At 37.6% G+C, this 27827-nt stretch overlaps 3 protein-coding genes across 6 annotated transcripts; all 3 read left to right on the top strand.

Moving 5' to 3' along the window:
• The first annotated feature begins 3157 nt into the window (after nt 1–3157).
• Nucleotides 3158–7431, top strand: LOC113059626 (uncharacterized). Its single transcript, XM_026228168.1, has 2 exons — nt 3158–3186; nt 5215–7431. Exon 2 carries the CDS (start codon nt 5229–5231, stop codon nt 7197–7199), a length of 1971 nt encoding a protein of 656 aa, XP_026083953.1. The 5' UTR covers nt 3158–3186; nt 5215–5228; the 3' UTR covers nt 7200–7431.
• Nucleotides 7432–9040: 1609 nt separating this feature from the next.
• On the top strand, nt 9041–13136 carry LOC113059916 (farnesyl pyrophosphate synthase-like). Its single transcript, XM_026228602.1, has 10 exons — nt 9041–9161; nt 9604–9759; nt 9951–10091; nt 10689–10769; nt 11187–11309; nt 11469–11557; nt 11645–11717; nt 11835–11912; nt 12027–12161; nt 12253–13136. Exons 1-10 carry the CDS (start codon nt 9159–9161, stop codon nt 12451–12453), a joined length of 1080 nt encoding a protein of 359 aa, XP_026084387.1. The 5' UTR covers nt 9041–9158; the 3' UTR covers nt 12454–13136.
• A 111-nt stretch (nt 13137–13247) lies between these two features.
• On the top strand, nt 13248–27584 carry LOC113059915 (uncharacterized). Of its 4 annotated transcripts, none has more exons than XM_026228598.1 (12): nt 13248–13432; nt 14521–17664; nt 19587–20585; nt 21230–21349; nt 21436–21512; nt 21678–21695; nt 21948–22122; nt 22467–22572; nt 22685–22731; nt 23927–24680; nt 24776–24940; nt 25687–27584. In XM_026228598.1, the coding sequence occupies exons 2-12, from the start codon at nt 14613–14615 to the stop codon at nt 25850–25852; spliced, it is 5679 nt and encodes a 1892-aa protein (XP_026084383.1). In that variant the 5' UTR covers nt 13248–13432; nt 14521–14612; the 3' UTR covers nt 25853–27584. The 4 variants fall into 4 exon arrangements, with proteins under 4 accessions (XP_026084383.1, XP_026084384.1, XP_026084386.1 ...); XM_026228599.1 differs by having other exon boundaries at nt 13248–13512; XM_026228601.1 differs by lacking the exon at nt 19587–20585.
• Nucleotides 27585–27827: the final 243 nt, after the last annotated feature.

Here is a 27827-nt window from a genome sequence, read left to right as displayed (position 1 = left end):
TGAGTTGTGCTCTGCATTTAACCCATCCGAAATGCGCACACACACAGAGCAGTGAACACACACACACACACACACACACACACACTGTGAACACACACCCGGAGCAGTGGACAGCCATTTATGCTGCGGCGCCCGGGGAGCAGTTGGGGGTTCGATGCCTTGCTCAAGGGCACCTAAGTCGTGGTATTGAAGGTGGAGAGAGAGCTGTTCATGCACTCCCCCCACCCACAATTCCGTCCGGCCCGAGACTAGAACCCACAACCCTTCGATTGGGAGTCCAACCCTCTAACCATTAGGCCATGACTTCCCCCATTATTAAGCAGGTTATCTTCTACAGATATATATATTTAAAAAATGAACTCCCAAAATTTGCTGCCAGATTCTGTAAGAAAAATTCTTCAAACAGTTGTATGAGAGGATGTGGTGCTGGTACTTCGAGTTACTCTGAACTTATCTGTCTATAAAGCCTATACAGTATATGTATGTATGTATGTATAACTACACTTCAGTATTTGATTATTATTAAATGGGGTCAATTTTAGGATTTTGTAAGTTAAAGTTCTGTAAAATGGTGGTGCTGGAGACTGAATGGTTTCTGATGATTTCACAATTGAAATCACAGTTGCATTCTTCACCTTAATTCCTATTTCTTTTACAGTTAACATGCATCTTTGGCCTAAAGGTTAGAGACTTGGACTAGTTACCCGGGTGTATGTTCACAGTGTGGTCCCTTCTCACTGCTGTGTGTGTGCACTTGGATGGGTTAAATGCAGAGCACCAATTCTGAGTATGGGACACCATACTTGGCAAATGTCACGACTTTCACTTTCTCATCTTTTCTTCTCCACGTTTTTGACTGACCTTGCTGACCCACTGAGCATTTTGCTGTCCAATGTTTATGCATTAACTTTGCAAATTCTAGTATAGCATTACGTTTTGAATATTTCTCATGGCCATTTAATAAGTTTTTACTTTTAGTCTGAGTTAAATACATTTTTTTGGCTCATGTTTCGGTAATAGAAAATCTGCATAATAATTATGTACACCTGCATATAAGACATTTTTCACTTCCAGTCTTCATGAATAATTCTATATCAATTATAAATTATTAAATATAAAAATGTTGCACATGCAAAAGAGAAGGTCTGCAGACATCCAAAAACTTATTTTAAATTCAAAATAGATTTAAAGATTAATTTTTTTCTTTACGAGATGGATATTTTCTCCACAGATCACGAAAGTGCAATATGTGCTTTTGTGTGCTTAAAACATGATCTTTTGCATGCAGAATTGTGGCAGAAATCTAACCCCATAAACGTGCAGCACTGCCCCGCTGGATCAGTGTCTTCCTCGGATGTGAGCATCATGGCGCGGCACAACAAAAGACAATATACTGTAGAACCCATTATAATCCACGATACTATCTACAATGAATGCGGACAGCAAACTGACGCCCCAGTATATTTCTGATGTACAGTACAGTAATACTCCAAGCCTCACACTGTTTCAGACACAAAGGGCAAACACATTTGACAATCTTTACAACATTAACACATCCAGTATAGTCTGTCCCAAGCTGTTGTGGCATTGTAGAAACAACCTCAATGGAATGTCGCCACGGGGGCCGTTATTGCAAATACAGTAGTATACAACAAATTTAAAAATACATTAAGTCACTGTATTTGGAGCTTGAAATCATAGAAAATTCCCATGATGCAAAGGGTATTGATGACAAATATTGTAAGGTAATGAGTAAGGTGACTGGCGAAGGATTAGCAATATCACACTAAAATGATATTGTTCTCAATATCAGTACATAATTATAATATTCTGTCATTTTGAGTTATTAGTTCTTGTGTTTTGTAATTGTTCATTAGTCCTGTATCTTGTGCTTTGTGTTTCTGTTTCCTTTTCCGTTGCCTGATTGTTTTGTTTCTTGTAAACCACATTGTTCTTTGTGCATTTAATACCTTGTTTTTCTTTTTTTCCCGGTCAGGTCCTTCAGTTGGTATATGTGCTTGGTTCTGGTTTTCAACTGGATGTTCTCTAGTGTCTTGTCCTGTTTCTATATTTGCTTTTAATAAACTGCATCATTCTGAGAGTCTCAGCCTTGCATATCGGTATAGGATACAGCACGAGAGTGAGTCAGATGTTGCTTTGAAAAAGCATATTCTCAGTTTGTATAATTTCTTATTCTACAAGGAAAATAATTCCAAAGGAAGCCAAAACATCAAGTTTTACATGTCACCAACCAACACAGACTGAAAGTCAGTCTCGAATAGCTTCTTGGAGTGAAAAGACAGTCCCCTTCCTCTCTAAACTGATCTCCATTAGGACACTAACATTTTGATGTCCTGTAGTAGGTCTGTATTTAATCTTTAGAGAAATCTTCAAGTTTTAACCTTTCATTTTTGATGCCCAGGCATTTATAATATTAACTCGTCCTTTAACTAAAATGCATGTTATTGCATTCCAGATTTCTGAGAGCTAATGATGCAGGGTCTTGGCATGCTGCCCACCTAATATATCAAAACATATTGCACACCCAAATATTCCTTCTGACTTTCAGTTATACTCTTTTTAAAACTTAGACATCCAGTACCCGATTAAGAGATTACCAAAAAATGCAAATCCTCCTCTTTCTAACTGTTTGTCAGGTTTATAAAAACCGCTCTTTAGTACTTTAAAAAATCATTCCCATGTCTACATTGTAAAAACAAAAAACAAATCAAATTATTTTGGTGTGAGTTAACCCCAAAACATAACAAACATATAAGATTTGATTCGAAATGACATGACAGTTGGATTTGACCATTTCTAGAGTAAGATACATTTTCGTAATTGCAAATGTATGAGATACACATTCTTTATCTCTGTTTCTTTCTTTTCCAACGTAGATGCTTTGTCATTCTTGAGGACCGGGGTATTTGAGCAATGTAATATTAGATGCCTTTATAGCTTACCACCATAGAAATCCCCTATGGTTTTAATGGCCAAACTGCTTTGTGTGTATCACCTTAAATGCATTTTATACTTTATAATGGAATTACCTCACTCATGCAAAGGACTTGGGGAAAACTAGGGGGTTTCTTCTTGTGCAGACAACATATAAAAGCATCTGCAGCTTCATCCTTTCTATCATACTGTTAACAGACCTGAACTTAAAGCATCTGGCATTTCGACAGGGTAAGGCAACTACTTTGGTTATTTTGCAGTATTAATGAATTATAATGAATTTAAATGTTAATGAAAGCAGTTAAGCTGAAGTGTAGCTAGCATGATATAATTAGATTCAAATGATTATAACCATATATTTTTAAGAGTTTAAATCTTTAGCAGAAAAGTGAAGAATTAAACCCAAAACTAATTTGGAAATCCACATTATGCACTCTTGAAAGGTAAGGCGGGGATCTTTATGTCTATTTTTCCTGCCTGAGCTAATAATCAGATGCTACAGATTTTTTTTTATGAGTGTTTCTGTGCTATTCAAAAGTTAATAGATTTATTGTCAATTAACCTGATAAATGTCACCGTCCCGTATACGGGACGCCTAAATTTACTTCAATATATTACAATTATATCCTAATCTAATCATGACAAACTATATATCGTTGGAAAGGTTTAAGACTCCTAAATAGATATTTGACCACGTTTTGTTGTTAAAAAATTATGAAGGAACAGTAAAAGATTAATTTATAAAAAGAGTGCACCTCAAAACATATACATCATAACTGGAGTTCTGACCTTTGTTACAAAAAATCTTTTCCGCTTCCTTTTTCCCTATCACATATTTTAGTAATCATCATAAATTATATATCATTTGAAAGCTTATATACTCCAAATTCATCTTATGAAAACCATTTTGAAATCGAACACTGCGTTACCATGGAAATCGTACTTTAAAATCTTTTAGCGTGGTCCTCCCCCTTAGTGGGAGGGGTCATATTCCAAATATATTACGGTCTTTTAGAATCAAAACTTTTCATAATCTTGACAAAATACATATCGTTGGAAAGGTCTGAGTCTCAAAATTCCATATTTGGTGGTTATTTTGTCATAGACATAATATTGAGAGAGAAATTGATACATTTGTGACAAACAAATTAATCCAAAAAATTCAATGTAGTTTCAATGGCCCCCGGTGGCTTTTTGTGGTATAACGCCTAAACAAAATTGCATATGAACCTACATTTTTTTCATATCAACTTCAAATTTGGAACACAACTTATTTAGACATATGGCTTTAATTTTATAGCAATTTTGGATTAAAACATATTTTATTAAATATTTATTTTATATAAAATATAATAAAAATAAAATAATAAACGTATTTACAGTAAATTTAAACTTCTATAACTTTTTTATGCTTTCATTTTTTAAAATGATTTCACTTCTGCAATAATCTGCAGATTGTCTTCTTTAAAAAGAGACCAACCTTTGGTCTGTATTCAAAAGCGTTTATGATTTATAACAATTTAAGTGTGAATAGTGTACTTCCACGTCTATGTTCAAAAATGGGGGTGACAGTTAAAAGGTTAATAAATAAACAAATAAATGCATGTAATTTTGCCAGCCAAATTATCTATAGTTAGTTTTCAACCTGTTATTGTTCTGCTGGCAAAGGTTAACACCATTTCTGGACAACATTTTTAATTACTCATATTAATTGCAAATTCTGAGTGCAAAGATATTTGAACTAATCTAATGTAATTATGTGGTGTCTCTGCAAGATTACTGAAAACATTATACTGCAGTAATTATCTGGTTATTTCACTAAATTTTACTCTATATTTTCCCTTTACCATTATTTAAAATGTATTGTCAAATAAATAAATAAATATATGGAGACCTAATAAAGTAAATAAAAGCCTATGAATTAAATCTATGCACTATTCAATTCTTTACATTTGAATTACTTTTTTATATATAAAGTAGGATCTCTCCATAGAGCACATTAAATTGTATCAACCATTATAACAATCTACTCATTGATGCTTTTTCATCATAAACTATCTTCTTCTCTAGCCAAGAGCCGACATTGAAAAATGTGCTGTTGGTTGCATATCTAAATTATATTTTTGACGTAGACAAAGTTGGCCTATTTTGAAAGTTCACATTATTTCTGAAGATTTTTTTTTTCTCTTTATAGAAATAGAAAAAAAAAAGAGATTTGTATAATTCTTTAAAAATGTTGTCTTGGCTTTGAGCACGCAGGAACAGAAAAATCAATGGGTTCTGCAATCTCAAAATCTACTCAAAGCCTTACCACTGCTGAGGACATGAGGAACCAAACCAAACTTATAATGCAGCCTTATGCCAACTGGGAAGAGTATCTGACTCCAGCACCTCTATCCATAGCCATCCTGGGAGAGCTGGTTTTCATCTCTTCCTCAACAGATTTCTCTATCAATAAAAATCCCCCTGAAGGTGGTTTTAAATTCATCAGATATCCTGATTCCTTTCGCGCTTGCCTCATGCAAGTGTGTAACTCTGGTTGGTTGGCATTTTATGCGGCCCATACGAGCATGGATCAGATTCGCCTCCATACTGCCCAAGTTCCAAATTACATGAAGACAGCTGTGAAGATTCTGTTCCAAGGCAATGATGAAATTATCAAAGCACATCTTCCTGATCAGCTAGACAATATCAGAGTAATTGCAGATGATTGTCTTAAGTTGTCTGATGCAACTGAAAAGCGATTCACTGATGTCATCAATATCATCCAAGAACTGCTGGAAGCATGTGTGAATGCAGAGCACTTTAATGGGGAAGAGATGGAAGAAGTCAAGAAGAAGCTGGAAGAGAGTAAACTGAGGGAACAGTCAGCTAAAGAGACCAAGGAAAGGACTCAGAAGGCAGTGAGTGCCTTAGAGAGGGAACTGGATCAGGGTCTTGAGAAGAAAGCTCTGCATTCTCTCCCTGGTAATTGGGAAATGTTTGGTATGGACAGAGTTAGTGGGATAACACCAAACGTTACAGGCCTGATTACTGGAGGGGAATCTGTTATTACTCACCCAGTGAGAAGCATGTGGTCTGCAACTAGAATGATGGGTACTTTGAAATACGTTAGAGATCAGGAAAGCAAAAGAGATTTGGTTGCTGAAATAAATGCCTATAGTAAGTCTGCTGAAATTTTAAAATGTGTCCAGAATATCCAGCTGCTGATAAAGGTGTATAATGAGGAAGATGACATTGACTGGACAAATCTGTATGATCAGAAGAACAAACGTTCAAAAAGTGATTTCATCAATGGACAGTTAAAAAGAATCACTGATGATTTGAAGAAAATCCCAAGCTGCCCAGCAAGGAATCAAGCTATGAAGATAAGCCAAGATGGCATGGAAATATGCAGCCAGCTGGCAAGATATGCACCTGATGGCAAATGTGGTAAAGACAAAAGTGCTATAATAATACAAGAGGTCTTGGATCTGATCAAGTCAGCTCATATTTTTGATTGGAAAAGCAAAGACATCACAAATTCTCCATCCAACATGAGTTCCTCTCAGAAGGCCACAGAGAATGCACAATACAAGACAAGAGAGACCTATGAGAAGTTTGTGGAGAACCTAGAGAAGAACCAGAAGGAACTAACAGACATCCTGGCTACTATGAGAAATTGTGAATTAAAAGAGATTGACTTTAAAACTACCATAAATATGCTGATCAAAGGAATGGATGCCATGGGGAGAGTAAAGGAGCAGTGGGAGAAGATGGTTCAATTCTTTCAGATGGTTTCCAACATTGTCAAAACCAGCCGGAGCAAAACTCTCAAAAACTTTGTCTCCACATCAGCGGAAACACGAGCCCTCTCCTACAATGCAAAACTTTTCTCAAAAGATCTGCTCTACACCCAAGCTTTCCAAGCCTGTAACATCACTAGTCTGGTCCACATGATCTCTGGAACATACACAGATGTTTCCAGCAAGTACCTGATGGACCCTGTCAGTTCACTGGGTAAACTGATGTCCATGGATAAAAGTAAACCAGAATTTGAGCATGAGCGAACCCTGCTCCAGAACGGCTGTGATGAGGCACAGAAAGGGATTTTAAGGCTTGTCCTGCAGAATAAAGAGGAGTATGACCAGAAGAGCACTTCAAGACTTGAAGGGATTGATCAAGAATTCCTTGCTATATTTACCTGCTGCTTCTTCAGAACAAATCAAAAGTGGTCAAGAGCTTGTTCAAGCTGGATTCACTGAAGAAGAAGAAGCATCATTCTTCTGAGAGATTTAACCAATATGTATGTTACAAGCTTGCTACATACTGATAATACTACCATATTAAGATTTAATCTTTGCTGTCCAGCAGCATGTAATAGTCATGACAGCTCAATTTAGATTATAATATTGCTAGTATCCAAAGCAGTCTTTATGTATAAAAATCCCCTTGGAAATATAAGGTTCTATCTAGCATTTTTGTCAAAATTTAGTTATTCCCATATTGTTATTCTGTGACAACTTATTTACATTATGTGATAGATTTTTTTGTAAATGTTGTATACATTATGGGATTTTTATAAAAAAAAAACAATAAGGTTCTATCTTAGTCGAATGGAATGTAAAAACTATTAAGCTCAACATCTCAAAACTACTCGGAATGCAGATAGAACCTTATAATTCCAATGGGACGAGATGTATTATTGTTTTAATCAACAAAGCAGATTCATTGGAAAAAAAAAAAACATCAACTGTACTAGAAACATTAGAGATAAAAGCAGTGTTTGCATGAGTCTCATTAAAAGAAGAGAAAAGATTTTTTAAAAACCCTGTCAGTCCAAAACAGGCTAAGTGTATGATTTATGGGGATTTAAAAATCTAGAAAAGTTAGAAAAGATTTAGAAAAAGTGCTGACTATATTCCTGTATTTTAATATCATATTATAAGATCGTAATCATATTATATTTTCAGCTTGCAAACCATTTACAATTAAAAACACTATGCATGAAGTCAATTAAGCTTTATTGTCATTCTGCTACATGTGTGACATACAGTGGAACGAAATGGACACAGGACATAGACATACAACAATGAAGTAAAACAGTTTAAACCTAAAATATACACTGTAGTCTACTGACAGATTTTGACTATAAATATACTATATATAAATGTTTACCTAACTAAAAAATACAGACTATGATTTGAAAAATGATTATGCATGATCTTTATGTAAAGTGGAAGTGGCAGGAAATATTATATATATATATATATATATATATATATATATATATATATATATATATATATATATATATATATATATATATATATATAGCTATATATATATATAATTTTTTTTTTGAAAATATTTAGAAAGTTTTTGCTTTCTCTCTCCTTCCTTAATACTTTGTTTATAAAGCATTTCATCTGGTTGTACATGATCAATTTGTCTTTGTATGAAGATAAATATTCCATGTATTAATGATACAAAAAGCTTTCTTGCTAAAAAAAATAATAATAAACGCTTTATACTACTACTCTGCTGTTTACCGTTTTATTTTTTATTATTATATGTTTTTTTTTTTTACTGTATCTACTGCTTTTATTTTTCTAAGCCAACTTTTTGGACTTAACTAATTAATCGCTTGTGTTCATTATATTGTACTCATCATTTGCAAGTCAATATATATATATATATATATATATATATATATATATATATATATATATATATATATATATATATATATATATATATATATATATATATATACACAAACACGCCTAACCATGCCAAGTAATTAACTTTGGGGTCCAACAGTGAAGAAACAAATATTAACTGTCAATCTATCGTAGGCTATATCGTGCTACGAGTTTGCCAAATCTGATTGGTTCGCTTGCATTCACTCCACCCTTTGCTTCGTGGAAAGTCTCTTTTCATTGGCTGATTTCTCTGGAGCCCATCCTCGTTCGATTACTGGAACCAATGGACGTTCGTGATGTCATATGAGCTTTTGCGTACGCGACGCAACAGATCATGCGCAAAGCATCTCGGTACTTGTAGTTTAAAATGAAGCCTTCAGACTGAAACAAATAATCGTAAAAACTACAATATGAGGTACGCCTTCGATCTTATGGGCCGTCTTGACTTTTCATACCGCTGGTGAAATAAAAGCACACAGAAATGTGTGTGATAGTAGTGTGAGCAAGGACAGATTCGTGATGGTAAGTTAAAGTAAACCTGTTACTTGATAAAAGTGTGCCAAGAATCGTTTTATCTCTAAAAGTAATGTTAAGGCTGCTTAGTGAAGCTTAAGCCTGTGCGATCATGTTTACATTGTTAATGTGTGATCGTGGTAAGTAATATTCCTCCCATTGTTTCCTAAATCGGGATATAATGAATTTAGCAGTGTACCTTAAAAAGCTGTCACTACTGTAATACCAGGCTTGCTAAATCAGGCTTTTAATACAAATTAAACTCAGTGCATTAGCACTGGCGCTTTGCAGATATTTATGCATGTAACTTACTGTATGGATTTTCAATTTAGGACAATATTTTATTTCCACGTTTAACAAGTGATACACCAATCTTAATCAAAGATGTTTGCCTTTATCTGATTTATGTCTCTGTCATCACACTATATTTGGTGCTTGATCATAATTTAAGGAGGCCAGCAGGTGCAGTAACGGTGTCCAGCAGAAAGGCAAGAAGATGTCAGATGCTCAGCTCTTTGATTTGGAGTTTGAAAAGCTGGTGTCTGAACTTACAGAGCAGGACTTCACTGATCCAGTTCTCACTGATGCGCTCAACAGACTCCGAGAGGTAGAGTAAACCTCTCACAGCCTTCACAAATAGTGTAGGTGACACACAAATCATTTGCTGTTTAAAACTCTAAAACAGATCTAAAACCATCTTGAAACAACGCTCTTTTGAATTATTTGTATTATTTGTCAATTTGGCTTTTCTTTTGTATTGAAGTATAATTATTATTATTATTAATTTTTTTTTTTTAGGTGCTTCAGTACAATGCTCCTGGAGGCAAGAGAAACCGAGGCTTGTCTGTGATTGGTTCGCTACGGGAGCTGGTCTCTCCTTCTGAACTGCCCCCTGATGAAGTTCACAGAGCCCTTTTGGTTGGATGGTGCATTGAACTGGTGTGTGAAATTGACACTTTTAGTTGACTTAACATCAGCGGTTACTGACACTGTACTGCACTGTACACTGTCGGTTCGCTCACTGGTGTACAATATGATTCAGTTGATCATAGTTTTATCATCACACAAAAATCTGAAACTAATATGAAATGATCCACACATAAGATTAAGATATTATATTGGATGAAATCCATTTGCATTTAGTTGCCTATACATTTACTCTGACTTTACATAGAGATTGACAAAGGAAATAAACCAAACAATCACTTATATTTTTCTGACAATGAAGCAAATCTACATTATAAAATGTTATTATATAGAAATAGTGATAATTAAAATTCAAACTCACATTTAAATAAAAAAGTGAAATCACAGAAGTGTAAAATGAATGAAGGTCAGTTACTTGAAAAATGACAAGTCTGATCCATCTCGTGCATTATTCGAGATTACTGGCTGATTTCAGGAAAGGAATGAACAAAACTCTAGTAACTAGCCACTCTGGATACCTGCTATCTGAATAACTGTCAGTCATTTAACTGTGAGGGGAAAAAAAGAGATACAATTTTGCATTGCGTAATGTTTTTTTTTTGTCCCCAGCTTCAGGCATTTTTCTTGGTGGCTGATGACATCATGGATGCATCCCTGACAAGAAGGGGTCAACCCTGTTGGTATAAGAAGGTAATTGATTGATTCATTTATGCCTGTTTTTAGATATGAGCTTATGATGCATGATGATTAGTGTGTATTGGTAAACAAATGTGTATATTGACTGGATCTATTACAATTATACTACCGTCAATTTAGTTTCATCCATTGAAGAGAAACCTTTTTTAAAAAAAAACAGTTATCTAGTCATCTTATTACACATAATGAAAATATAGCCATTTTATAGCGATATAACATTTTGTTCTCTTGATATTAAGCTTGGGTAAGTCTACTACTACTAATAGTTATTGTTGCAGTTGTTGTTTATTATATTTTTACTTTTAAGTACGATCACAAACAGTATTCTTTTAATAAACTTCATAATATTATATAATATTCTTTAAAAATGATACGTTTGCCATGAATCTATGCTCTTTTTCTGTTTGTCAGGAAGGCATTGGTCTGGATGCCATTAATGATGCTTTTCTCCTGGAGGGAGCGATCTACCGGCTTCTTCGCAGAAACTGCAGAGGACAGCGCTACTATGTGCATCTGCTCGAGCTTTTTAATGAGGTAACACACACAAAAGCTCCATTACTCTGATACAGCACAGTACCACATGTGGGCACATTTTGACTTATTGTTGCTCACTGGCAGCTTGTTCATTAAAATGCACAGCCTGTTAGGCAGTCTCTATTGTTTAATCTTAAACCTGAATCTTTTTTCTTCAAGACCTCTTTCCAGACAGAGCTGGGTCAAGCTCTAGATCTGATGACGGCACCTCCACACAAAATTGACCTTGATCGCTTCACCATGGAGAGGTGAGATGGTGTCTCAGCTTCTGAAACCTGTCAAAAGAAAATCTTATTTGCCCAATCGTTGACTGATTTACAGTGTATTTGCTTCAGGTACAAAGCCATTGTGAAATACAAGACCGCATTCTACTCCTTTTATCTCCCTGTGGCTGCAGCCATGTACATGGTGAGTTTTGCACACAGTACATGTCTATTAATGATTTTTTTTTATTATTATTATTAATTTAGTTTTTAATGAAATCTGAAGAATTATTTCTGTAATCATTTTCTTTTTTGATTATAGGCAGGGATTGAAAATGAGACGGAACACAACAATGCTAAAACTATTTTACTTGAGATGGGAGAGTTCTTTCAGATACAGGTATAATAATAGTGTAATAAAGCATCACTTTTGAAGCCTGGTCTCCTCAATGCTATCAGATCTTCTCTTAGTTGTATTATACCAAATCATTCAGAACATGTTCGTCATTGACAGGATGACTACTTGGATTGTTATGGTGACCCTGCTGTTACTGGAAAGATTGGCACAGATATCCAGGACAACAAATGCAGCTGGCTGGTGGTGACCGCACTGGGCATCATGACGCCCGAACAGAGGGCCGAACTAGAGGTGAGACAATGTGGGACAGTTTCTAAAGGGAAATAACTCCAGAAAGCTTACTAATGTAGTAGAGTTAACAGATTTTCCTTCTTTCTCTCAGGCATGTTATGGACGTAGTGATGCTGAAAGTGTTGAAAGGGTCAAAGCTTTGTATGATAGTCTGGAAATGCCTATTCGATACCATCAACACGAGGAGGAGAGCTATCGCCGCCTTCAAAAACTCATCCAGCTTCATGCCAAGAATCTGCCTCATGCTGTTTTTCTTAATTTTGCCAAGAAAATATACAGGAGAAACAAATAAGGCGTGGTTCTGAGATATGAAAGGACACACATGGAGTTTTTAAGCAAGCAGACCTTTATCAAATAAATATGCAGTGATGGATTTTAGTGGTTGATTAAATATAGAAATGGTAGGTTTTATCTGCACTTTAAATATACTGTCAAGAGTTTAATTATTTGTCATAATAATTTGTTTTCCCTCTGTTATTCGTGCAGAAAAAAATAAAGTATACTGATTCAGAGGTCTATTACAAATAGCACACATAAACAATTACTGGTAGTGTTTCACTTGGGGTATTTATGTAAAAACCATATATACTATTTTCATCAGGTTTTTGGATTGCATTTTCAATGTCTTTTGGCAAATAAGAGAGAAATGGAAAGTATAATAAGGTGTAAAGAATAAAACAAATATTTACAAGAGAAAATGAATGCAGATGCAATCCCAGTGAATGGATGTACATATATTCCTTCAAAACCAAACCAAAGACAAATAAGCAAAGAAATACCTAGATAAAATATCTGCCCATGCAGAACACAGAATTTTTTTGTGAAATCTGTCACGTTAGGTTATACTGTACATTTATACACTATACCAGAATGTCTATATCACGTATCCGGTTATTCATCAATCGCCATGATTGCTGTAAATTTGGATTATAGAGAGACGAGCTATGTGCTTTTAATAAAGAGAAGTGATCAACATTCTTTTACCGTGCACTTTTCTGTGTGAGGAGGTGTTTGAATGAGTCTGTGCAAGAGAAGTGTCTCGAGCTCGCTGCTCTCGGTTTGGTCCGGAAGAGGAGAGATGCTGCTGAGGGGCGTGGCCTCGAGGATGGGATGAGAGAGAGAGGAGGAGAGGAAGGGAAGGGTGGATGACGGAGCGATAGACGGGAGGAAAGAGTATAACGGCGTTTAGTAATTACAGAGTCATGGCTTGTGCGATGGAATAGAAATCGAGATCAAGAAGAACTAGTCCTTTATATCCTTCTGGAAATTAGGTAATTTTGTTCGTGTTACATTTTGTGCGTTTTGTTTTATTGCCGGATTTTCCTGATAAATATGTTGTTTTGTTTATAAGGTAAGATATTCGAATATTTATCAAAGACCGATGCGTTTTTATTGTGAAATTATGGATACAGAACCATTGAAGTCTACGGAGGAGGCGTCATCACATCTTAGACATCACTTAAATACTCTCTACATATTTCATAAATTAGCCACCAGATAAATAATAGACAACGGCGTCATATATTACGTGATGTTCAAATATTGTATTTATATCAATCATGAGTTTATTCACTAAACGCGCGCTAGGCCTAGATTTACATCCTCTGTATCCAAGGACATTGGGCGCGAGCAGTGCATTGCCCACAGTCTTCATGAAGAGCAAAAACAGCGTTAGTCATTGCTTTATATACTGCTCCACATGCCTCTCGCAGAGTAAAAACACAGATTTTGTAAACTAGAATGTAGAGATTTCTAGTTGATTCGCTGATGTGTAGGCTATAATCATTTTGTTCTCTCTCTTGTGTATAGAAATAATGTTTACGTAGAGTATTCTCTAAATAATGCACGCATTTCCCAAGTAAATACAAATGTGTTCTTATCTAAGGTCATCAGAGCTTGGGTAAATGCTAAAAGACGAAGATAAAGATGCCAAGCTCTAAAAATATGGCAGTTTTTTTCTTTACTCTTACAAATAGTATTTTAATAATATTGAAATCATATACCCAAATGAAATACTGTTATATATAGCATTATTGAAATTATTATAAAAGTCATTATTAAAATTATATATTATTTATTAGAAAAACAACTGAATATTATTACTGAGCGTGCAAGCAGTTTCTTAAAAGCTGGTATGTATAATAGGTACACGTTTCAGTTGTGAATTCAGGGAATAGTGTATACATTGTTATGCTCTGAGAAACTGGAAATAATATTGATGTCCAGTATCAGTCCAGAAGCAGCAGAGAAGTGCTACTTAATTCAATTTACCAAGTGATGCTAACATTTTTTTGTAAAATTTCTCAAGGTGGTAGATTTTTGTTGTTTTAAACAAAATCTGTCTTTCTTGATATTTCAGGTACTAACTAGATCCAAGATGTGACCTCATATGTTTACAAACCCCTTAGAAAAACACCAGAATAATAATAAGGACATAAAAACTATCCCACCATGCACCCCTCCTCTCGTCCCTCTGTGCCCCCACGGTCCCGCAGGTTTGACAATAGGCGCACAGAGGTAAAACCAAGCCAAGGGGCTAAGAGGGAGGACAAAATCATGAACATGGCATCTTCATCCCCTCGTCGTGGCACTCGAGGACCACCTGAGTCTTCCAGGTTAAAGGGCCCTGGTCAAGGTGCACGAGCTCCTGTGGTTCAGTCCAAACTGGTGCGGCCACAGAAGAATGGTGCTCACGCAATACCAGCAATCTCAAAACCAAAAAGTGGACACACTGTTTCAAACCCAGTCCCAGCTGTGGATCCAAACTGTAATGAGCCAAGCCTACCTTGTCTGTGTTGTGATGGCCATTCACCTCAGGACATCAACAGCCTTTTTAATCACAACCACAACAACAATAACACTGTAAACATCGGGCAACAAATGAAGCTGCCACCGCCACAGAAGGAATTGGTAGTGCCAAAACAAGACATCAAAGAAGATGAGTGTAAGCCAGAAGTAATACAACCTAATGTTATCCCAGTGGAAGAGAAAGAGGAGGAAAATGGCATTGTGGATGAAAAAGAGGGTGGTGAGCTCAAAAACGATGACTGTAGTGTAAATGTAAATGCTAATGTTGATGAGAATGGCAACGGCAATTGTAATGGTGAAGATGATGAAGATGATGACGATGAAGATGATGAAGATGATGATACTCTTGTCCCTTCTTCCTGCAACTGTCCAGAATCCATGCTGGACTTCTCCCTCACATCTTCTACCTCATCTTCATCCACATCCATCAGCAGCTGCTCTGATCTGGAGTGTGACTGCCCTGAAACATTTTCATTGTCATCACTGGACCAAGAGGCAACTGAATGCTATTCATCGTCTTGTTCCCTGGATACCAACTGCCCTGCCTTTCAGTCCAGTGTCTTACCATTGGATCTCAACACTTCTGCAAGATCGCCTTGCTCTCCTGATGAAGGCTATCCCTCAGCCCCATGCACTCCATCCTCTGACTACATAGACAGCAAGGGATCAGAAGAAGGAAAATGTAATAAAGTGGATCTCCTACATTTTTTAGACTCCATAGAAGAGTTAGGAAAAATGGATCTGTTCTACCGCATTGCTAGGCTGGCTTGCTGGGAACTGGATGGTGAGCTGATTGTCAGAGATAGATTGGATCACCATCAGAAGCTTCAGAGGGTTAACAAAGAGGTAAAGTTGTCTTATCTTGTGAAACTTCAGGAGGAAGGGTTAGACTTTGACGATGAGGATATCACTGGAGTTTTGGATGAAATGGGGAACATTGAAATTCCATGGAAGTTGTATAAAAGCAACAAATCAAGTGAATCCCAGGAATTTTCTGATGCAGGGGTAGATCTGACAGTTCCTTCTGACCTTGATGAAACCCCTGCCTCTGATTCACTTCCTCCATCACCACTGGATCCTCCTCCTAGGCCCCCGAAACCTCCAACAAGGCATGTGAGTGCCCATCCAGAATCACACACTTACGAGAACATCAGCGGACAACATGTCTTCTCAGTCTCATCCACCGATGATGCTACAAGTATCCCTGTCCCTGCCTTGCCTGTGCTTTCATCCTCATCCTCACCCCCACTCCTGAAACCTCCTGTCCCTCCTCCACCGCCATCACAGCCTGTGCCCTACTTCACCCTAAATACAGACAGACCTGCTCTTACCTCCCCCACCCCACCAATTCCTCCTCCAAGAAGACGCCATAAAGCCCGTCTAGAGGCTCAGAGACTTGCTGAGCTTGAAAGAGAAAAGGCTCCTCTGTCTTTTCCACCACCAAAGTCTAGGCCTCCTCCATTGCCACCTCCACCTGTGATGTCCTCTCCTCCAGCTATTCCCCCTCCACCATCACTCCCACCACCTCCATCTTTTCATGCTCTGGATGTGGAAATCCGAAAGTTGCTTGCACTGGCAGGCCTCACCCAAGCTGAATTGCTTAAACTTAGTCCCGAGTTGGGTGTCTGTGTAGATGTTGTCTTGGAGAATGAGCAACAGCCTATGTCTGATGTCTCTCAGATTAGAGAAATCAGTTTAAACAGGACACACAAGGAAGAAAGTAAGGATATTCCAGATAAGGGATATTCCAGTTCGAGAGAAGGATTTGGTAAAGACAGGTCTACAGTTGTAAAGGAATTAGATACTCTCAGTGAAAAGGGAGTTTCTAAAGATGAACAGAAGGAAGCGAACAGGACAACATCCTTCACAGAAATGGCAAGGCGACGTAAGAGAAATGGTGGACACTGTAATCATAGCTGCAGCTGTGTTTTTGGATCTCCCAACTCATATTACAGCACTGATCTTAGCAATACAAACATCCCAAATGTTAGCTTTGGAAGTTTTGATTATACTTCAATGATTGCAGATACACCTCCTCCACCACCTCCAAGACCATTGCCCCCTTGTCCACCAATTGCCTCCAACCCTCTTGAACTTCCCCCTTTCAAGCCATGCACTCTACCCGCCAATGCTTCTCGTCCTGACAGATTTGACTGGTTGATAGCCTTCACCCCAGATACAGAGTCACCACCTCTTGAGATGCGAAAATCATCCAATGATGCCATATTGCAAAAAGGCCCAACTTCAACTTCAGGATCAAAAGTCACAACCTTTAAAGAATTACGCAACAGAAGCAAACAGAGCTACCCACCAGCTCATATTCAAGCAGAACCTGATCCAACTGTTATCACCCCAGACCCTGATTTCCTGTACAACCTCAAATGGAGAAGAGAAAAGATTGATGGGAATGGCTGGGAATATACTTCCCAAGCACAAGCCTCATTTCTTCAGCCACCACCCACTCCTGCCTCATTGTCCCTATTTAGGGAAATGTGCCGCCTGAATAAACAAGAAGATTGCCCAGCAGAACCCATAGTGTCCCAACAAATTGGCTGTTCAGTAAGTGAAGGCAGCCTAAGAACTATTTGTGATGAAAGAGATAAAGCTGTTGACACCAAGACGATGGATGATGAAGACAAAGTGGAAGTTAGGGGATTGGCAGATGGAGCATGGACTTTGGAAACCAGGACAACAGGTAAAGTTGCATTTCATAAATATAGTTGTTACTCTGACCTGTTTTGTCTTATAGAGTTCATCCACACAATAAAACAGAGCAAATGAAGTGGAATATTAAGGAGAAAGTAAAAGAACAGTAGTCTGATGACATGGAAAGTGGTGAGCCAAGATGAGAGTCACGAATTCAGATGGGCAGATGAATCAGCAGAGCAAGACTGGAGGGAATTTCAGAATGTAGCAGGCTTAATGCTGTGCTGTTTCTCATGATGTCACAATGCTTTTTAATTATTCATCCTATCAGCAGGCTAATTTTTTTTCTCTTGTCCTCTTTTTTTTTGCCCTGGCTGGCACACATTATATATCATACTTTTCACTGTCAACCTTCCTATATGTAGTTTTAAAGTCTAGTTTTAAATTGATTTTTGAAGTGAAGCAGAATGGACTGACATTTTAAAACTTTAAAATTATATTTACTATCACAAATATTGTCTCATACATGATGCACACTCCACACCTCTCCTTCTTTCCTCCACCTTGCTTTTTTCATTTTTCTGACATGCCTTGTTGTCTCCTATTATTAAATTTATACTCCTATGCTTGTTATTCTCTCATCTCGTTATTTTTAATTTGCCATTTTTCTTTTGCTCTGCTCCTTGGTGCACTTTTATCTGCCAAATGGAAAAGGCAAATTTGCTTGTATCAGGTTACTTCACTTTTGACTTCAGATATAAATGGCCTCTAATGTGCCTGTAAATTGAGTAGTAAATACATTTAAGGGGGGGCCTAATTTTTTTTTACAAGGTTAACACATCATGCAACTCTGCTAACCCGTGCTTTGGCAATATAAGTACTACTTATTTTATTCATAGATATTGGTATTCCTGAATTTAACTTTGGTGTTTAGATCTTCATGTTTTGTATATCTGTTTTAGTTTGTGATAGTAAATAGCTGTTTAGTGAATCTTTACACCCTTCATCACTCATATTTCTGGCTGTGTCAGTTAGATAAAAAACATGACCTTATGCCTTTAAGTGTAAAAAAGGTGTGACTCAGACCTTTACACCAATCACAGTACAGCAACAGGGAAACAGGAAGTGCTGAGTCAAACTGACTTCATATGAGAGAGGGAGATATCGGGCAAGGTAAAGTAGAATGCTTTTTGTGTATAAATTGTAATTCTCTAGAGATTTGTACTGTAAGATGAAAATGTACACTTTTTGACTGAACGGGATTCAATTGGATGGTTCAATTTTATAACACTTTTACTCTTTTTGCATAATCCACTGAAATGCAACATGCAATCTACTGATATGAATCAGGAGGTGAATGCCAGTGTTTGAGATCTAAAAGAACTACTTTTCAAGACAATTAGCTCTTGTAGCTTGTCTTTCAAGGCAAAGTTGTCATTGCAGATGAAACGGGATCCTAGTGAGATCCTAAAGAGAAACTGCTTTCTTGCACACTGCCAAAATTGCTATTAGGCTCTGCGCATCATATACTGGAAATTGTAGTTTTGTTTGTGTGTTCTAGTAGTTGTAAGAAGGAAATTTTGAATACTTGACTAATTAGTTTTTTATGGATTTATGTTTTTGTTTGTCTTATCAACCTATTTAGACCAACACAGTTAGACTTTCACTTTTCTTTTACGTTCTGACCTTATTTTCTGCTATAAATTTTGTGTTGTGTTGTGTTCTAGCATTTGTACGATTATTATAACACAGAAAATAGTCTTTACAAACTCTTTACAGTACTCTATCATTTGTTTCATCATATCTAATTGCATTCTCTCTTCTTCTAAATGACACTAACATTTTTCCATTCTCTCTTTCTCCCTCTTTCTTCACTGTTTGCTGTTTTACCATTCTGCCCATCCTTTCAATTCTGAATCTCCTCCATTGTTATAATCTCATAATGAATCACCCTGTACCCGTAACCGAAAGTGTCCTCACCTCCCTTGTCCCTCTACTCGACTTCGCCTTATTACCTGCATTCTGCTCCCCTGTCCCAAGCCTCTCAGTTTTACCACACTGACACTAACAGGGATTGTGCCGTGACCCGTTGTGAGGGCTCCATAAACATCTCAAACCCGTTATTCTTAAATTCTACTTTAGACTGCATCAAAGATGACTATACTGACTCCATGTACTGTTCGGGCCCAGAAAACAATACGTTTTTGTTCTGCAAACAAGAGAATGATCTCAATGGTAACATGCATTCTCCTTACCACCGCTGTAACCATGCTGACAGTCTTCTAGACTCTTTATCTGTCTGTGGGCGTGATCCTGACAGCACAAAAAACAGCTTCTGTCCACATAACAGCGGAGTAGATTCAATCAGAAATCATGGTTCACTTTACAGTGATGCTAGATACACAAGAAGTAGCCTGAAGCTGTTCACTGACCCTGAACCACCAACTGACATTAACACTCTCACTGAGGGCGACATAACGCCGTACAAAAACATTGATATGCAAACTTACATAACTATGCGAAACCTCAAAAATCGGAGCTATGTGAACAAAAACAGTTATAAAGATACCAACTTACTGTTTGATTTGAACTCAGACAACACTGATGACTCGAAACCACCAATCAACCCATTTTTAGACCACAACAGCAATGAAAACACAACACAGCAGCTTGTATCTTTCCCTGCTTACTACCTTTATCACCCCAAAAACTGCCCTTTGCATAAAGGCGCCCCCCCACGGCTGTCCCCTGTTGGAGCGATCTCACCTCCCCACAGGTCCGGGCCTCCAGTACCAGGCACAGATGTTGCCCGTCTCTGTTCACCCCTGTTTCCCCGCAGTCGCACCCTTCCTGCCCTTGCCGCCCCCCTTTACTACCCTTATCTGTACACTCCCCCTGTTCAAGCCCCTCTGCGGGAGCCATCGGTCCCCATACTTCACTCTCAGCAGACTCCACCACCGCTCACTTTGAGTAAGAGATCAGTGCATTCTCATTTCTCTCACTTTCCTCCACTTCTTCCCACTTTCTTTGATTGTGAAGCACCATGTCTGTTTGTCGCTGTGTCTCCATTCATATCCTGTGGATATAGTAGCACTTCCTGTGACAGTGTGAAATATGTGGTTGTCTGTTGCATGATCTTAAAAATTATAATAAGTGGTTTATTTACATATTACTCTTTTAAACTTTTTGAAGATTTCTTTGTTTATGGGTGTTAAGTATTTTTTTTTATTAAATTTATTACATTTTATATAAATATGCGTATTGCTCTCATTTATTTTTAAATAATGGGTATGCTTTTATTTTATTTTATTTTATTTATTTAAATTTTCACCCATGACACAATTTATTTTTGTTCATTTGAAAGGCATCAGTGTTTCTTTTTAATGCTGCTGCTCAGCATGTTTTGCTTTTGCATGTGACAAACCCAAATGTGTCAATTCACACCCAAATATGAGTGAAATGAATAAATATCTTTTATAATTTATTCATTAATATTTGTATCCTCACGAGCTGCTGTCATGTACTGCACTGGACTGGCTCAAGATCAACTGGAATACATTATCTTCTGTTAATCGAGTTTCTAACCCCACCCTGCTGTCTTTCCCTCCTAATAGCTGTTCGCAGCTTCTCATTCGCTGGCTCTGAGCAGAAGAACGTTGCCTGGATGGGAGAAGATGTGAGGCCCTCACTGAGTGCTGAAGGGCTGTCTTCTGCCTGCCTGCAAGAAAAGAAAAGTAAAACAGTATAGTATACCTCACAAATTGTTGGTCCCTATTTGTTTTTATTTTGCTTTTGTTAATAATTGTGTTTTGTATCACAGCTCTTGTCAATTCAGTAAGTGTGGCAGTGGAAGCCATCTTGGCTCAGTTCAACTTGTCCAGGACTGTTGTGCAGAAGGTCAGTTTTGTTTGTTCTCAAACTTTTGCATTTTAACTCCACTTTAGTTTGATATAAACATTCCCACAGAAAAGAAAAACATTAATAGAATTAGTCAATCATACCTGTTTTTTCCCTCTCTCTCTCTCCATGCCACTTCCATACACTTCCCTTTTCTTTCTCCAGTTTCACTCAGTAGATAAGGTACTTCACAGTTCATAAACATGAGCTTTGCCAATAACTTATTTGCACACTAACATTATGCACCTTTCACCTCTTTCTCCTATTTTGATATTCCCTCTTTTCTACCTCTAATTTATTTTGAAAATGTATATACTGTACCCTATATTTTTTTCTCCATTGCTTTGCACATTGTTTTATTCTTTCTATCCGTCTCTCCCCACCCCCCTCTTGTCTGCCTGTCTTCCATTGCCCTTTTTTGACTTCTGTTGACAGACTCTTTCTGGAGACAGCAGTGTAAATCCCGCTCTGGGTCGTCTGGTACTGCAGTGCCTTTGCCCAGCCCTGCACAGCCTGCTCTCTGATGGACTCAAGCCCCACCAGAGTGACCTCATTGCAGGCAGAAGGCCAAATACACCCTGGGGGTTGGTTCAGGCCTCCACCAGACCAGGTATAAGACATCTGGACCTGGCATACGAGACAAATACCTTCATTGAACATCTCATTTTATATTCTATATATTCTCTCCATCTCTCATCCACACACTTGTTTCGTGTTTTTATTTTCTGGCACCGTGAATCCCTGCAGTATTGACTCACCCATCTCTGTCATACTTCCAATCTTTAAATATTCCTTGGATTTCTCTGTGTTCTGTCCCTTTATCATGATTTTAATACTTTGTTCACCATGGTGCACATTAATTCTGTTGCCTTTCCTAGCATTTTTAAATAATCAATCATTTGATTGTGACTTACGTGTATCTTTTAAACATCGTCAATTATTGTGGTCCTTCAGGCCCGAGCACACAGGCTTTGCACAGCCTCCAGACTAAAGTAGCAGGGCTTCCTCAGCTTAGGCAGAGCAGACACAGGTTCAACGCATTCCTGTTTGGCCTTCTTAAGTAAGCCAGAACTTTCCTCAGTCCAAAAGATGATTTTATTGACAATATATTGATTGTCCCTCTTTTTATTCTCCATTGATTTATTGTTTTCTTCTTCTGTTCTGAAATGAAGTGTCAAGCTCCTGGACTACTGGCTTTCACATCTGCAGTCCTGCAGTGGTAAGTGTTCATATTTCCTGTTGTTCTCCAATGGTCCTTGCCAGAAGCTAGTTTTTGGAACATTGGCATCTAGTGGAGCATCTTGGACTGGCAACCAACCAGTTACCAAGTACAGTACAGACCAAAAGTTTGGACACACCTTCTCATTCAAAGAGTTTTCTTTATTTTCATGACTATTCAAATTGTAGATTTACACTGAAGGCATCAAAACTATGAATTAACACATGTGGAATTATATATGGAATTATATACATAACAAAAAAGTGTGAAACAACTGAAAATATGTCATATTCTAGGTTCTTCAAAGTAGCCACATTTTGCTTTGATTACTGCTTTGCACACTCTTGGCGTTCTCTTGATGAGCTTCAAGAGGTCGTCACCTGAAATGGTCTTCCAACAGTCTTGAAGGAGTTCCCCGAGAGATGCTTAGCACTTGTTGGCCCTTTTGTCTTCAGTCTGCGGTCCAGCTCACCCCTTAACCATCTCGATTGGGTTCAGGTCCGGTGACTGTGGAGGCCAGGTCATCTGGCGCGGCACCCCATCACTCTCCTTCTTGGTCAAATAGCCCTTGATGCCTTCAGTGTGGGTCTACAATTTTCATAGTCAAGAAAATAAAGAAAACTCTTTGAATGAGAAGGTGTGTCCAAACTTTTGGTCTGTACTGTAGTTTAACCAGCTTCAGGGCAGATGTGGCCTGATGGTTAGAGACTTGGACTAGTTACCCAAAGGTCGCCGGTTTGAGTCTCGGTACTGGTAGGAGTTGTAGCTGGGGGGAAGTGAATGAACAGCGCTCTCTTCCACCCTCAAAACCCATGGCTAAATTGCCCTCGAGCAAGGCACTGAACCCCAGTTGCTCTCCGGACACTGGATCTATAGCTGCCCACTGCTCCGGGTGTGTGTTCACTTCTCACTGCTGTGTGTGTGCATTTGGATGGGTTAAATTACATAACTGGATTTTAGCTGGATTTTACAACATAGATTGAGCGATATGAAACTCAACTTTCTCATGACTGCTTTTGATTTTAATTTGAATAGTAACAAATGAAATCTGAACGCATAAACACGTAACAGACATTAAATCCTTTGAACACAAGTTGTTTTTAACATCAAACAAAATAGGCTCTAAAAAACAAGAAGACTCTTCATTTACCTGTTAAGTAAAACCTTTGTCTTTTTATTTTCTTCACTCCTGCAGATGTGTTGGAGACATATTACCGGCCTACTTCCTTCATGCGTCTGTCACTAACTTCTTGCCAGTCTCTTTTTGAGGAGCTTCTCCTCCTACTGCAGCCTCTCTCTCTTCTGACCTTTAACCTCGACCTGCTGTTTCAGCATCACCACCTTGACCCCTCCTCCCCTACTCTCACCCCAGCCAGTCACACATCTGATATTTATAGCCCACCAAATGAAGAGTTCAGCTTCCACTTGTCACCCAAGGGGCTTTTCCAAGGAAGACGTCTTGGAAGCGAGTTAGAGCAAGACCATGGCAGTTTGGGTTTAGCCACCAATCCTAATTCAGGTCTCACGAGTCACGTTCTTGATGTGTCAGCTTATCGCAATCCAATTTCGCTGTCATCAGACGTCAGCAAGGAGGAAGCCAATCCGCCTTTATCATGGTTTAAAGGGAATGACATCTCCATACCTCTTAATGCGGGGAGCATTTCCCAGCAGGCAGGCCAGGCTCTTCAGCAAGGCTGGGGGGCAGTAATGCGTTTGGGGGAGCGTTTCGGGCAAAACTTTGGATTGGCCACCACCACAGAGGATGTTAAAGGTCCAGACTCGCCAGAAGACTGCAAGACTGGCTTCTCACTGAATCTGAAATGTCCAGATGAAAACAGGAAGGAACCAAGAGATGACCTTTCCTTGAGGGATAGTGGTGCTGCTGTTCCCTGGGGTCTGGGACGGCTATTTGGTGCTTCTAAGAGCCCCAACAACCCACCAACAAGCAGGTTTGATTGTTTTTTTAAATGTCAGTTTAGTATATTTCAGATTTGTCCGATTTATTTATGTTTTTCCTATCTTTTCATCCTCTTTTGTACTGTAGGCGCCCATCTCAGTGGCTCTCCCCAGGTGTGTCTGCCCTTTCCCGCTTAGTTAATCTTGGCCAGGGTCCTCCACCTGAGAAGAGAGAGCCCCAGAGAAGCAAAGATAAGGAGGAAGATGAAAATGAAAAGATTAATGAAACCAGAGATCAGCCAAACCCCTTGAGGTAAAGTTTCTGTTAGATTATTCATGTACAGATTTACATTTATGCATTTTATGAGAATAATGTTCAGACCTTTTCAGAAAAAATAATGTTCTTTTTTATGGGCTTGTGGTTATTTAGGTCAATGGCGCAATGTTAATATTTAGGAAAAAAAAAGTAAATTAAAAAAATTTGAATAAAAATTAATTCATACATGCAGTGGTTTGAATACATGTCTTACTTTTGTTTGTTTGTTTATTTACAAAACACACATTTCTGAAATAAAATACATAAATATTCCTTAAGGATTAAAGTAGAAAATGCCTGGGTAAAGCAGCTGTCCTTATGTCAAATTGAGGAAAAAAATAATGAAAAAAATGGAATTAAAAGAATGAAATTATTGAAAAGAAAATCTTATTTTAAAGTTTGGTGATCTTTATTGTTTCTTAGAATTTTTTTTTAAGAAAAACCACTTTACGCGTTATAATATTTGAAAAAAGATTTGTAAACTTAATCAAAATCATGCAAGCCAACAAGCATCCCGAGAAAAAAAAAGTCATAATATCTTAGACTGGACCAGTCAATAGGTCTCTTAAAATATTAAACTTTTTATGACAAGCCAAGGTTATATAACATTGTACAATGTGGTGCCAAAAAGGTAATAATATTTATACCTGAATAATCATGATATCACTCAAGCAGTCTCAGAAGAGAGAGTGGGAAGCCTTTACTGTCAGCAGTGTCCTGACTCTTGTGTTCTGATTCATCAGGATGGTCAGGACTCTGTGTGACCACACAGGCACAGGAGCAGAGCTGAGCTTCGGGAAGGGGGAGGAGCTTGTCCTGTTGGGAGGCGTGGACCACGATTGGATCCGATGTCGTCAAGGTCACAAGGAAGGCCTTGTTCCCATTGGTTATGCTTCGCTTATCATGTGACTTCTTTTTAATTGTATGTTTGTGTGAAAGAATATCAGGGGATAATGTATAAGGAAAAAGACCATATTTAGATGTAGTTATTAGTAGCTGTGTTACGTGTTTATCTGTTTATCTCTGACCCTCGTTGCCTGGTTTGTGACGTCTGGAATATTTTTTGTGATATATTGGAAACATAGTTACTCTATAAATAATAAATATATATATTAATTATATATATATATTTCACAAAGATAGATAGACAGATAAACAAGAAATAGAAATGAGTAATGAATAAGAATCAAGTTTAACAGTCATGACAAAAAATGTCCTATACACCCTTTTATTATGTCATTTTCCAGGAACATTTCGTTTGAAGACCGACATTATTATTCTCTTGTTGTTATTATTGTAACTCTCAATGGTAACAGTCAAATATAATACAGTAGAGTGGTAGTGTGTAGATGATTCTTTTCTGTTTCTTACAGTGTGATGGCTACTGTGGTGAGATACTTGGCTTGATAGTGACTATGCATACTCTGTACTGTACTGTTTATGAGGCTTGTTGCTGGGGAAACCGTATATGATTGACAGCATTCATGATTTTCGTTTGAATGGATATTCTGCATCGGTATAAGGCTTTGAATCAGGGGTTTACATACTAAACCTGCATGGATGTGAATGAATGTGTGTAGCAAATGTCAGGTAATCATCAATACAACTTATTTGTGATACATTCGCTTAAACTACAAATGCTTCATGCTGAAGGAATAGGTCGGGATTTTAGTGGATGTTGTGGTTTGAAATAGAGCTTGCTTATTCTTATTCATTAAATGGCCCTCTGTGTTTCTCACAGTTAAATGCTCATGTGTAGTATGAATTTCTGACACGCCTCTGACTTGGCAATGCTAATCAAAAATATATTCAGACAAATGAAAGATTACTCTTGTCACGTTAGTGTGCAAGTCTGCATGGAGCACAGCTTTGCCCATCACACCACGTAATGATATGCATTCTGGATTATCCCAACCAATAGCAAGAAACCAGTGGGCTACAGTAGCAGTAACCAGTTCACACTGATATATAAATATACAAATCTTGAAAATTGAACTGAAAATGAATGTATAGGATCAATGTTTGTATGAGTATGTAAAGGGACAGGTGGTATAGTTTTTAGGATATAGTTTAGGAGAAAACACAATATGATAGATGAGTCTTTGAGAAGTCAGCTTTGTTATTGGCTTGAGCTTTAATGTCGCTGTTTTAAAAACAAAGAAAATATAATAAAATATGGTTCGAGAAGCAAGCAGCAGGGGTTTGGAAGAAGAAAAAAAAACATATATAGTGTTATAGTCTTTCCTCACAGGGCAAACTGCAATTATGCATGACTTTTTAAAATTATTATTATTATTATCATTATTTATTATTTCAGTTCGTTTATAATTGTGACATTTCAATTAAATTAGTATGTTCTGGAGAAAGAGCCTGCTATGTCACATTATAAATTGAGTGTACTTATTGTTTGTGGTTAATATACCATTATATCGCTCTGTTTTTTATCTGTTCCTCTTGTCTATCTCTCTATCTATCTCTTTGTGTGGTAATGAGTTGCATAGCTCTGTATTGCCCATCGCTGGTAGCACACTTAAAGCATATTATGTACTGTACCAACTCTCGAGTTCTGTAATTCCCTGTGAATCAGCTCTATGCATGTTGGTGTTTGTAAATATACCCAATAAAATATTAAAAGAAACTATGTTGTGGTGGCCACAAATGTACATTGTTTATTAATGTCAGCTGCAATACCACAGATCACATTAAGATGTCACTACACTGACAGAAGCTCCAAAGAGACAACTTCTGCACAGATGAGGCTGATGTGATCATTTTAATGTGAGGTCACCAACAGAACAAGCTACTTTAAAATTTATATATATATATATATATATATATATATATATAGACACACTTTGGGATATAGCAATCTTACCTTATGCAA

Source organism: Carassius auratus, chromosome 41 (genome assembly GCF_003368295.1).
Source record: "Carassius auratus strain Wakin chromosome 41, ASM336829v1, whole genome shotgun sequence".
Lineage (NCBI taxonomy): Eukaryota > Metazoa > Chordata > Actinopteri > Cypriniformes > Cyprinidae > Carassius > Carassius auratus.
This window is presented reverse-complemented; position numbering and strand designations above follow the sequence as displayed.